General features: G+C 46.0%; 2 protein-coding genes across 6 annotated transcripts in view; one reads left to right on the top strand and one right to left on the bottom strand.

Annotated features, from left to right (window-relative positions):
• The window catches only part of LOC115149218 (netrin receptor UNC5C), a 102,015-nt gene extending 101,399 nt beyond the window's left edge, over nucleotides 1-616 (top strand). For both annotated transcript variants that reach the window (XM_029691880.1, XM_029691879.1), the window contains one exon: nucleotides 261-616. In XM_029691880.1, the coding sequence (XP_029547740.1) occupies nucleotides 261-420 (160 nt within the window). In that variant the 3' untranslated portion in view covers nucleotides 421-616. The remainder of the gene's footprint in view (nucleotides 1-260) is intronic.
• A 3,932-nt stretch (nucleotides 617-4,548) lies between these two features.
• Nucleotides 4,549-13,206, bottom strand: part of LOC115149215 (bone morphogenetic protein receptor type-1B) — a 120,011-nt gene continuing 111,353 nt past the window's right edge. For all 4 annotated transcript variants that reach the window (XM_029691875.1, XM_029691876.1, XM_029691877.1 and 1 more), the window contains 9 exons: nucleotides 11,422-11,524; nucleotides 11,005-11,107; nucleotides 9,111-9,207; nucleotides 8,856-8,994; nucleotides 8,367-8,559; nucleotides 7,918-8,215; nucleotides 7,517-7,692; nucleotides 7,105-7,235; nucleotides 4,549-6,978 (listed from right to left, as the gene is read on the bottom strand). In XM_029691875.1, the coding sequence (XP_029547735.1) occupies nucleotides 6,853-6,978; nucleotides 7,105-7,235; nucleotides 7,517-7,692; nucleotides 7,918-8,215; nucleotides 8,367-8,559; nucleotides 8,856-8,994; nucleotides 9,111-9,207; nucleotides 11,005-11,107; nucleotides 11,422-11,524 (1,366 nt within the window). In that variant the 3' untranslated portion in view covers nucleotides 4,549-6,852. The remainder of the gene's footprint in view (nucleotides 6,979-7,104; nucleotides 7,236-7,516; nucleotides 7,693-7,917; nucleotides 8,216-8,366; nucleotides 8,560-8,855; nucleotides 8,995-9,110; nucleotides 9,208-11,004; nucleotides 11,108-11,421; nucleotides 11,525-13,206) is intronic.

Below are 13,206 nucleotides of genomic sequence, written 5' to 3'. Positions count from 1 at the left end.
CGCTTTTAAACTTGTTTTTGTTCATTTAAACGATGACACTGGATAGTCATAAAGCACAGGTAGAGTATGCAAACTCCATATAACCTCTCTCTCTGGCTCTCTGCCTCTCTCTCTCTGTCTCTCTCTCTCTCGCTCTCTCTCTCGCTGTCTGTCGCTCGATGTCTCTCTCTCTCTCTGTCTTTCTCTCTCTCGCTCCCTCTCTCTCTCTGTCTCTCTGTCTCCCTCCCTCCGCCCTCCCTCTCTCTCTCTCTCTCTATCAGGTATTTGAATTACTTTGCCACTAAATCCAGTCCTACGGGGGTGATTCTGGACCTTTGGGAGGCCCAACACTTCCCTGACGGGAACCTCGGTCGCCTGGCTGCCGTGCTGGAGGAGATGGGTCGCCATGAGAACATCGTGCTCATGGCGACTGACCACTGACACCCGTCCTTCAAAGAACAGGAAGTTCCAGGGAGGAGTAAGAGATGAGTCACAGAGAAAAGGAGAGAGAGAGGAACACAGGACAGGCAGAAATACAGGACAGGCAGAGCAAGACCTTTCTTCCATCAGAGAACACACATCCATAGAGACACACACACAAACATACACTGAACAAAAATATAAACGCAACATGCAACAATTTCATAGGTTTTGTGAGTTACAGTCAATTGAAATAAATTCATTAGGCCCTAATCTATGGATTTCACATGACTGGGAATACAGATATGCATCTGTTGGTCACAGATACCTTAAAAAATAGGGAGGGACGTGGATCAGAAAACGAGTCAGTATCTGATGTGACCACCATTTGCCTCATGGAGGGCGACACATCTCCTTTGCATAGAGTTGATCAGGCTGTTGATTGTGGCCTGTGGAATGTTGTCCCACTCCTCTTTAATGGCTGTGCAATTGCTGGATATTGGCGGGAATTGGATCACGCTGTCGTACACGTCAATCTAGAGCATCCCGAACATGCTCAATGGGTGACGTGTCTGGTGAGTATGCAGGCCACTGGAACATTTTCAGCTTCCAGGATTTGTGTACAGATTCTCGCGACATGGGGCCGTGCATTATCATACTGAAACATGACGTGATGGTGGCGGATAAATGGCACAACAATGGGCCTCAGGTCTCATCACGGTGTCTCTGTGCATTCAAATTGCCATCGATAAAATGCAATTGTGTTCGTGTACGTAGCTTATGCCTGCCCATACCATAACCCCACCAGCACCATGGGAACCTCTGTTCGCAACGTTGACTTCAGCAAAGCGCTCACCCACACAACACCAAACACGCTGTCTGCCATCTGCCCGGTACAGTTTAAACCGGGATTCAACCCTGAAGAGCACACTTCTCCAGTGTGGCAGTGGCCATCGAAGGTGCACATTTTCCCAATGAAGCCTGTTACGACTCCAAACTGCAGTCAGGTCAAAACCCTGATGAGGACAACGAGCACGCAGATGAGCTTCGCTGAGACGGTTTCTGACCGTTTGTGCAAAAATGATTCGGTTGTGCAAACCCACAGTTTCATCAGCTGTCCAGGTGGCTTGTCTCAGACCCTCCCGCAGGTGAAGAAGCTGGCTGTGGAGGTCCTGGACTGGCGTGGTTACATGTGGTATACATGTACATTTTAGAGTGACCTTTTATTGTCCCCAGCACAAGGTGCACCTGTGTTATGACCATGCTGTTTAATCAGATTCTTGATATGCTACACATGTCAGGTGGATGGACTATCTTGGCAAAGGCGAAATGCTCACTAACAGGAATGTAAGTAAACACATTTGTGCAGAAAATTTTGAGCGAAATAAGCTTTTTGTGCATATGGAATATTTCTGGGATCTTTTATCTCAGCTCATGAAAAATGGGACCAACACTTTACATGTTGTGTTTATATTTTGTTCAATATACTTAGCATAGCCGCGCTCCACTTTCAGTATATTGAACTAGGATGTTAGTGAGCCCTGTCTGTACTCTCTCTGGTACCGTTTTCTTTACCGTGATACAGTTTCCTAGGAAACGCTTGATTGTTCTGTCCATATATTGGATGACCTCATGGACATCTCTCTGTGGTGACAGACTGGCTCAGAGCAGAGGACCATGGAAAGGGGTGTGGCCAGAGGGAGTGGGGAAGGCCCCTCCCACTCTACCTGGCCTATGGATCCTCATGGTAACTCCTGGAACCAATAAAACTGTTTAAGGACTCGTCAACATTTCTAATGAAAGAACTTGTTTCGGTGACTATATACGTCTGTATTTAATAACACATCTATTTATACACAAATATGTCTCCTGTATTTTATGCAGTCTAATATTGATTACTTTAGGCTGCGTTTACACACAGCCATCTTTTGACCAATCAGATCTTTTCACAGCAGATCTTTTTCAGAGCTGATCTGATTGGTCAAAAGACCAATTAGTAAAACAATATCAGAATTGGGCTGCCCGTGTAAACATAGCCTTGGAGTTCTCTTGTGTTCCCTTTCTTTTCATTGTGTCATCGTGCCCCCTGGTGGATTCTCTTGTTAATGACGCCTACTGTACAGTCACTGATACAAAGCCAGTAGAACAACCTGTACATAAGCAGAGCATTGAAAACTGTAACCTTTTACAGTGTTAGTAAGACTGTCATCATTAATATTAATTGTTATCATTCCTGTTGTGTATTATTATTATTTTACAATTATTTTTTGTTACTTTTAATTCTTCAATTATTTACAATTTGCCTATTTAATTTGAAAAGTATATATTTTGGTTTAGATTGCGCTATCAAGTGTTGGCTTATTAGCCCATAAAACCAATGATGCTGATAGAAGGAACTGTTTGAGGGGTCAGTGAGGGGTCATTCAATCAAAGGTCAAAGTTCAGTAGTTATCGCTCACTGCATGCCAGTCAGCAAAGTGGGGTCATCACTGTCTGTCCAAGTTACAAAATCAGAAGTTCTAAAATGTAGCTTCTTAAAATTAGATTTTGAACCTAGCCCTAACCTTAACCTCACTGCTAACCTTATACCTAACCCTAACCTTAAATCAAGACAAAAAAGTGAATGTTTATTTTCATAAATGTTTCCAATATAGACCATTTTGACTGAATTTGCAGCTTGGTCATCTAGTGGGAACCGTATAATGGAGCATCTCAATCTACTCTCATCATGTATGGTCCTCTGATGATGACCTCATCCATATGAGACAGCCATATGAGACAGAACCAGGGTAGTGGAAGAGATGCGAGTCTGTCTCCCACGGTGGAAGATGGGTAATTTGTTAATAGACAAATATATTTTTACTTAGGACTGATGCAGCCTGATACGATTGTCTTTTTACCAAATAATTGACATAATATTATGTACAATTCCACGCTAGCGTTCTCTTTCATCAGGTCAAAATACCTGTCATTTGATTGTTTCACGCCAAGTTACTGAATGACAGTTGCTGTTGACGTTGAGCGGGGGGAATAGAAATAGGTGAAATCATGGGAAATGTTATGCATTATCTATTTATTTATATTTGAAATGGGAAATTCAGTATAAGGATTGTATGATAGCATATGTGTATGTGTAAAATAATTGAAGATAACTGTCAACAAAACATTCCTTTACAGCAGTAGTACTGACGACAGTCATTTGATTAGTTTTGGTCCAAATCATTTTGTCTTGACAGTTGGGAATTTTTCTAAAGCCGTCTATGCAAACTTTGCATTCTTTATAAACAAAATGTAGGTACTGAAAAGTGCTAGCTGTTGCATTCCATCGTTCTCCTGAGGCTTCATGGGTAATATTGTATAGTGAGAACGTAGCTAATTCTTGTTCTGATACTCTTGTTACTTGCAAATGCTTGCATTTCCTCTGTCAAGTTCCTGTACAAAGTGTAAGAAATAATTTTTAAAACTAATAATAAATTATATTTATATGCAACACTGAATGCAGAGTCCGACTCTCCTTTTCCACATCTTGGTTCAACCCTAACACTAATTCTACCACAGTGTTTCCATCACTCGGTCCTCGGGACCCCAAGAGGTGCGTGTTTCCTTTTTAATCCCTAACTACACAGCTGATTCTAATAATCAAAGCTTGATGATTAGTTGATATATGAATCAGCTGTGTAGTGCACCTTTGGGGTCTGAGTTTGGGAAACCCTGCTCTACCATAACCCTAACCCCAGCTCCCTTTGACCCAAGCTGTGGGATTTCCTTCATTTTCCTATTCCTGTAGGATATTTCTGCAATTTTCGTGTGTGTGTGTGTGTGTGTGTGTGTGTGTGTGTGTGTGTGTGTGTGTGTGTGTGTGTGTGTGTGTGTGTGTGTGTGTGTGTGTGTGTGTGTGTGTGTGTGTGTGTGTGTGTGTGTGTGTGTGTGTGTGTGTGTGTGTGTGTGTGTGTGTGTGTGTGTGTGTGTGTGTGTGTGTGTGTGTGTGTGTGTGTGTGTGTGTGTGTGTGTGTGTGTGTGTGTGTGTGTGTGTGTGTGTGTGTGTGTGTGTGTGTGTGTGTGTGTGTGTGTGTGTGTGTGTGTGTGTGTGTGTGTGTGTGTGTGTGAGAGAGAGAAAAATCATTTAATTCCTCTAAAAAGGAGACGATATGGACGTTGACATCATTTTATTAGGGAATGTTCTCCTGGTCCACACACTCTCTTATACACATATGTACAGATTAAATAAGGCACACGCCATAGTGGTGGAGTGGACGGTCAGGGAGTTATTCTGTACACAAGCCAAAGGCAAACAACCAAAACTGACATTTCACATGATTAAGTCCATCAGTATCAATACATTTCAACAGTATTATTAACAATTCAATACCGTGATGGGAGATTTTTATTCTTCATATTACAGTAACAAGACAACCATGGGGGAGACCATCTTATTGGCATGACTCAGCTAGCCTGAGTAACATCACTCACAAGCTCATTAACCATCAGCTAGCCTGAGTAACATCACTCCCAAGCTTATTAACCATCAGCTAGCCTGAGTAACATCACTCCCAAGCGTATTAACCATCAGCTAGCCTGAGTAACATCACTCCCAAGCTCATTAACCATCAGCTAGCCTGAGTAACATCACTCCCAAGCTCATTAACCATCAGCTAGCCTGAGTAACATCACTCCCAAGCTTATTAACTATCAGCGAGCCTGAGTAACATCACTCCCAAGCTTATTAACCATCAGCTAGCCTGAGTAACATCACTCCCAAGCTTATTAACCATCAGCTAGCCTGAGTAACATCACTCCCAAGCTTATTAACCATCAGCTAGCCTGAGTAACATCACTCCCAAGCTCATTAACCATCAGCTAGCCTGAGTAACATCACTCCCAAGCTCATTAACCATCAGCTAGCCTGAGTAACATCACTCCCAAGCTTATTAACCATCAGCTAGCCTGAGTAACATCACTCCCAAGCTCATTAACCATCAGCTAGCCTGAGTAACATCACTCCCAAGCTTATTAACCATCAGCTAGCCTGAGTAACATCACTCCCATGCTTATTAACCATCAGCTAGCCTGAGTAACATCACTCCCAAGCTTATTAACTATCAGCTAGCCTGAGTAACATCACTCCCAAGCTTATTAACCATCAGCTAGCCTGAGTAACATCACTCCCAAGCTTATTAACCATCAGCTAGCCTGAGTAACATCACTCCCAAGCTTATTAACCATCAGCTAGCCTGAGTAACATCACTCCCAAGCTTATTAACCATCAGCTAGCCTGAGTAACATCACTCCCAAGCTTATTAACCATCAGCTAGCCTGAGTAACATCACTCCCAAGCTTATTAACCATCAGCTAGCCTGAGTAACATCACTCCCAAGCTCATTAACCATCAGCTAGCCTGAGTAACATCACTACCAAGCTCATTAACCATCAGCTAGCCTGAGTAGCATCACTCCCAAGCTCATTAACCATCAGCTAGCCTGAGTAACATCACTCCCAAGCTCATTAACCATCAGCTAGCCTGAGTAACATCACTCCCAAGCTCATTAACCATCAGCTAGCCTGAGTAACATCACTCCCAAGCTTATTAACCATCAGCTAGCCTGAGTAACATCACTCCCAAGCTCATTAACCATCAGCTAGCCTGAGTAACATCACTCCCAAGCTCATTAACCATCAGCTAGCCTGAGTAACATCACTCCCAAGCTTATTAAACATGATGTATCATTTTCTCCTATAGTTAGTTGTTGATACAGTACATAGACATTTCAGGGGACTAAGAATGGCTCCCTTGGATAGTCAAATGGCCCACATGTAGGTCAATATTGAAGCTGTGTGTTTTCCTGTATGAATAGAAGAAACAAATGCCTGGGTTTCTAAAGCAGTAATGCTGCAAGATATATATACTTCACTTCCAACAGTATGTAGATTTCTCTACAGTTGTAAAAAAAAAGACGAATAAATAGCACAATGGGCAACAAGGGCAACACTTTATACGAACTAGCCTCATAACCCTACATAAATGTTGTAAACATGTCAAAGTTTCATGAACATTCTGACATTGGTTTGAAGGGGATTGATGGTGGCTAGTTCAAATAAAGTGTTACCACAAAAACAAACACTGTTATATGGCTTTAGATGGACAGAGCAGGACCCCCACCCCCCTAACCCTCTACTGTGAGGGAGAGAGTGACTCCTCTCCTGCATAGGGCACTGTCTGTCCGTGTGTTCCCCCCTCATTTAGAGAGCCAATCAGCTTTCACAGAAAGCAACACCAGACCAGACCCTGCCCACTGGGACACTCTCTATCCCAGAGGTGGCAGTGCATGGGCAAAAAGAGAGCAGACCATCTCTCTCCCACTCGCCTTGCTCTCCTCCCATGGTCCTGGCAGAGTGGCACTAGGCCATGGACATGTCTCTAGGTGTTGAGTGTCTCTATGTGGCAGTAGCAGTGTGTCACAGTTTGATATCCTGAGTCTCAGACATTTTGGCCAGGGTCTTCTTCACTCTCAGAGCTGTGAGGCGAGAGGCTGGGTTGTGGGCCCAGCACTCCGTCATCAGCTTCCCCATCTGTCTGAGACACTAAACACACAAACACACTGAGGTCAGAAATCAACATATACTGTATACTCATCACACACAGTAGCCTATGTAAGAATATACTGATCTCAAGCATAGAACACAATCACAAAGAGGCTGTTTCCTCACCTCATCACTGTTCCAGCGGTTGGCGAATGAGGGCCTCTGTCTCTTGATGCACACAACCTCCCTCATGTCCTCATAGGAGGGGTCAGAGGACACTAGGTCATGGTAGGGCAGCTGGTACTCCTCTACGATGCCTACAGGACACAAGTCACAAGGAGAGAGATGTTGGATCTCTACATACTGCATCATCACAGCTGAGATGGACGTAAGATAATACACAGACTGGAAGAAGGTAAAATAACAGTATTAAAAAAATCAACTTATCATAACAACATTGAATAAGAACCTATACAAATCGGTCCAGCATTTTGGAAAATGTCTGAATGCCCATAAGGTCAAAGGTCACATCAGCTCATTTTACATATGAAAATTATATTAAACATTGTAAAGCAGAGCATTGTGGGCCGTGTCCGACCTCCAGAGACGCAGCGCCGGGCGATCTCCCAGAGGATGAGGCCAAAGCTGTACATGTCGGCCATGATGTAGGACTGGAAGTGGTTCCGGTTCAGACTCTCGTCCAGGACCTCTGGGGGCATGTAGCGCTTAGTGCCCACCCTGGTGTTGGGAGGGATGTCCACCTCGTTGGTGTCACTGAGAGAGGGAGGAGTAGGGGGAGAAAGATTGCACTTTTAAAGCAACACTGTCTGTATAAACGTGTATTGCTGGACTGATTCCATAGTTTGGACTGATGCTGATGCTTTTTACCAGGGGAAAGTATACAAAGATAACGGAGTAGAACTATTCTGCTCTATAAGGATGTTTTGTTATCTCTACACTCATGATCTGATGCATAGCATATGTCCCTTCCTGTCCTACCTGATGAATTTGACGGCCAGGCCCAGGTCAGCGATGCAGCAGGCCCCATTCTTCTTCACTAGGATGTTCTTGCTCTTCAGGTCTCTGTGAGCGATGGCTGGTTTACCCTGGGTGCCAAAGATCTCTGTGTGGAGGTGACAGAGGCCTGACACTGAGGAGTAGGCCAACCGCAGCATGGCCTTGATGTCCAGGGTGGTGGACTTGAGGTAGTCGTACAGAGATCCACTCTCATGGTAGTCTGTGATCAGGTAGAGCTGGGTCCACGAGCCTGTTCCCTTTATGTCCGCTGCTATGAAGCCTGGGTAGGGAGGAGACGGGGAGATCTTTGAGGAGATAGAAAGACACACACATACAGAGACACATGCATGCAACGATGGACACACACACACACCCACTCACTCACGCACAATACGCGCGCACACACACTCAATCTCTCCCTCTCTCCTTACCCAGTATGTTTTCGTGTCTCATGAGGACAGTTTGGTAGATCTCTGTCTCTCTGAACCAGCTGGCCTCCTCGGTGGTGAAGAACACTTTGACAGCCACTCTCTCTCCTCTCCAGCGACCCATCCACACCTCCCCGTAGCGGCCCTTACCTATCTGCTTCACCATCTGAATCTGCTTGGCTATGGTGCGCTGCACCTGAGCACAGAAAAACACACACCGTCATCAATATCATCGTCATCAACACTGTAATCATCAACATCTTCATATGCTATATCATTGTACGTCATTATCACAATTTCTACATCTAATTCAACATAACTAGCACATTGAGAGAGGAAGGTCTTTCTACAACACTGTATTGCTGGACTGATTCTCCATTGCAAGTAAGCATTTTGTTGGACATTTTTGTATACCATATGTATCCTGTACATACAACTAATGATACGTGGAACCTGGTTGCTAATGTGTGTGTGATGAGGTTCAGGTCTCACCAGCAGGGGGAGTCCTGATCCTGATCCAGAGCTCTGGGACTGTTCTATCAGGTCCTTCAGAGATTCTCCAGGAGGGATATAAGTCTCATCCTGCTCCAGACCAATACTGTAGCGAGGTCGTGACTCCTGACGCTTATACCTGGAAGACACAGTGGTAAAGTCGTCAGTAATACAAAGCTACAATTCTGCTAAAAGCATTACAATGGTCTATGTTACCAATCTCCTCAGAGTCAAAGTCCATGTGTTTTTTCTCACCTGAAGTAACAGAAGACGATGATGAGTACCAGGATGATGCAGCACACTGTGACAGAGATGAAGAGAGCAATGGGGTGGATACTGCTGTCCACGTAATCTACAGGAGAGAGAGAGAGCGAGAGAGAAAGCGAAAGAGAGAGAGAGAGAGAGAAAGAGAGAGAGAGAGAGATTGAGAGAGAGAGAGAGAGAGCGAGAGAGAGAGCAATTAGTCTGCTCCACAGGTCTAACCCTAACACGGGGTCACCTCAACAGCACCAGTTCTCCATTAATGTGTTTAACTTCCAAATATTGCTAAATCTCAGAGATCTTCCTTTGCACTCTCCTACCCCCACCTCCCCTCTTCTCTTGTTCCTATCTCCCCTCTTCTCTTGTTCCTATCTCCCCCCACCTCCCCTCTTCTCTTGTTCCTATCTCCCCACCTCCCCTCTTCTCTTGTTCCTATCTCCCCCACCTCCCCTCTTCTCTTGTTCCTATCTCCCCACCTCCCCTCTTCTCTTGTTCCTATCTCCCCCACCTCCCCTCTTCTCTTGTTCCTATCTCCCCTCTTCTCTCTTCTCTTGTTCCTATCTCCCCCACCTCCCCTCTTCTCTTGTTCCTATCTCCCCCACCTCCCCTCTTCTCTTGTTCCTATCTCCCCTCTTCTCTTGTTCCTATCTCCCCCACCTCCCCTCTTCTCTTGTTCCTATCTCCCCACCTCCCCTCTTCTCTTGTTCCTATCTCCCCCACCTCCCCTCTTCTCTTGTTCCTATCTCCCCCACCTCCCCTCTTCTCTTGTTCCTATCTCCCCTCTTCTCTTGTTCCTATCTCCCCCACCTCCCCTCTTCTCTTGTTCCTATCTCCCCACCTCCCCTCTTCTCTTGTTCCTATCTCCCCCACCTCCCCTCTTCTCTTGTTCCTATCTCCCCCACCTCCCCTCTTCTCTTGTTCCTATCTCCCCACCTCCCTTCGTCTCATGTTCCTATCTCCCCCACCTCCCTTCGTCTCATGTTCCTATCTCCCCCACCTCCACTCTTCTCTTGTTCCTATCTCCCCACCTCCCTTCGTCTCATGTTCCTATCTCCCCCACCTCCCTTCGTCTCATGTTCCTATCTCCCCCACCTCCACTCTTCTCTTGTTCCTTTCTCCCCCTGCTCCCCTCTTCTCTTGTTCCTATCTCCCCCTGCTCCCATCTTCTCTTGTTCCTATCTCTCCTTGCTCCTCTCTCAGTGTGTGGACGATCACATCCCCTTCCTGAATCTCACAGATCCGGTGTCACACTGACATCGCCACGGCAAATCCTGAAGCCCAGTGCTGCCCTTTCTGTCAGCCTTTCTGCCAGCCTTTCTGCCAGCCTTTCCGCCAGCCTTTCTGCCAGCCTTTCTGCCAGCCTTTCTGCCAGCCTTTCCGCCAGCCTTTCTGACAGTCTTTCTGCCAGCCTCCTATAAATCCTTCCCATACATACTGTACACATGAAGATAGACACACACACAGAAATGATCTCATTTTACAATTTGCCACATTTGCCAAATCTATTTGTCTTTGTGTGTGTGCGCGACTGTTGGTGTGTAGCTAGAGGAGTGACAGATGGACAGATATCTCACATCCGTGGCGGGGCAGGAAACTCAAGCAGGCCCTGGGGAGAGGCTGTCCTTTTCATTAGAGGGTGAGAGAACAAGCTAAGCCTGCTGGCTCCATTTCATCTGCCTCCCTCTGCCTCTCCCCAGCTTCCCCCGTCTCCCCCTACCCCAGAGCAGCACACGCCACTCCAGCCAGCACTACACTGTGGTTTGTAACAGTTTAAACTGTCACTACCCATCACACCCCTGTGCAGGCTGAGGGAGCCCACTCTGAAAACCACTCGCGCACAAGAGGACATAGTTTCAGTGTGTTGACTGGGTGGAATTGTGTGTCTTACCAGGGGTCGTCAGTGGTGGTAAAGTAGGATGCAGGTCTGTATTGCAGAAGTCCTGGTCTGTACAGCACTCCACAGCCCTCCTCCGATGGGGACCCCCGTTGTCCTGTTGTGACACAACATAAACACACTGCTACATCTACACAACCCTAATGACTAAACAACAGTTTGAAGGACTATAGGGTTTTTACAATGTTGCTTATTGATGGTGAAGAATCTGTGTTCTACACAGGGCTGGTATGACACATTGCTGTTATTGTACATAAGGTCTGATTTCAAGAGATTGTTTGGAGAGATGTAGTGAGTCATAGATGGTTTATAACGACTTACACGAGCTTATACATTTGGTTTACCTGTGCTTCGAAAGTGACTGCCTGCACTTCATGGCTTTGCCATATACGCCACACACAGTAGACTTACCCTGCACTGGAACTCCAAGCCTACCAGCCCCAGACATCCAGAGGTCAGCACAGGGAGACTTCCCTCTTCTTCCTCCACCATGGTGAAGCAACAACCATCAGTCCTGAAGAGATACCATGATCATCACCACCACCACAAGCCTCATCATTATATCTTCATCCCCACCACCACTAGCCTCATCATATCTTCATCATCACCACCACAAGCATCACCATCATCCATTGTCAACAATCTTCCAACATAATATGAGAGGATTTTACTATCTCAGCTATTTTATAATGACACATTTCATGGTGCTGAGAAGGTTATATCAACAATCTAAATCTAATAAATAAATAAATACTAGTAGTGGTTGGAGTCATTAAAATGTTGCATTTAAATCTTAGTCATTTAGCAGATGCTCGGGTTGGGGTGTAGGGTTGGAGCAGAGCCTGAAGGTAGGGAGGGGCAGTTCCTCTTGCTTCTCCATAGGAAGGCACCATGGTCTTGTAGTGGATGCGAGCTTCGACTGGAAGCCAGTGGAGTGGGCAGAGGAGTGGGGTGACATGGTAAAACTTGGGAAGGTTGAAAACCAGGCGGGCTGCAGCGTTCTGGATAAGTTGCAGGGTCTTGATGGCACAAGCGGGGAGCCCAGTCAACAGCGAGTTGCAGGACTCCAGACGGGAGAGGAAAAGTGCCTGGATTATGACATACGATGCTTCCTGTGTGGGGTGGCGTCGTACTCTACGGATGTTGTAGAGCATGAACCTGCAGGAGCGAGTCAGTGATTTAATGTTTGTAGAGAATGACAGGGTGTTGTCCAGGGTCAGGCCAAGGTTCTTTGCATTCTGGGAGGGCGACACTGTGGAGTTGTCAACCGTGATGGAGAGGTCTTTGAGCGGGCAGGCCTTTCCCGGAAGGAAGAGCAGCTCCGTCTTGTCGAGGTTGAGCTTGAGGTGGTGGGCCAACATCCAAGCTGAGATATCTGCCAAGCACATATAGATGTGTGCCGCCGCCTGGGTGTCAGAAGGGGGGAAGGAGAAAAGTATTTGAGTGTCATCCACATAGCAATGATAGGTGAGACCGTGTGAGGATATGACGGAGCCGAGTGACTTGGTGTACAGAGAGAAGAGGAGAGGACACCAGTAGTGAGAGTACGTGGTGCAAACACACCTCCTCTACATGTCACCTGGTAGGAGCGGCCTGCCAGGTAGGATGCAATCCAAGAGGGTAGAAAGCCTAAGACACCCAGCCCTGAGAGGATGGACAGGAGGATCTGATGGTTCACAGTGTCGAAGGCAGAGAGAGTCAGGTTTGGCAGTGCGGAGAGCCTCTGTGACACAGAGAAGAGCAGTCTCGGTTGAGTGACCCGTCTTGAAGCCTGACTGGTTAGGGTTAAGAAAATCGTTCTGAGAGAGATAACGAGAGAGTTGATCAGAGACAGCACACTATTTTGGAAAGTAAAGAAAGAAGGAATACAGGTCTATAGTTTTTGACGTCAGATGAGTTGAGTGTTGGTTTCTTGAGGAGGGGAGCGAGGGGATGCAGCCAGTTGTCAGGAAGGAGTTGATAAGGGAAGTGAGGAATGGGAGGTCTCCAGAGATGGGGTCAAGAGGGCAGATTGTCACGAGGAAAGACCTCAAGTCGCAGGGCATAAATCAATCTGTAATAATGCTTGTATTTAAATAATATCCAATTGCCCTCTGAGTTAATGTCTTCACAGTGGCTGTGACACACTGTGACACATTTTGAGTTCCTGATAAATCCACCAGTGTATTTTTGTTCAGTTAATTGGTGTTCTACAGG

The sequence above is a fragment of the Salmo trutta genome, chromosome 15 (assembly GCF_901001165.1).
Source record: "Salmo trutta chromosome 15, fSalTru1.1, whole genome shotgun sequence".
Lineage (NCBI taxonomy): Eukaryota > Metazoa > Chordata > Actinopteri > Salmoniformes > Salmonidae > Salmo > Salmo trutta.
This window is presented reverse-complemented; position numbering and strand designations above follow the sequence as displayed.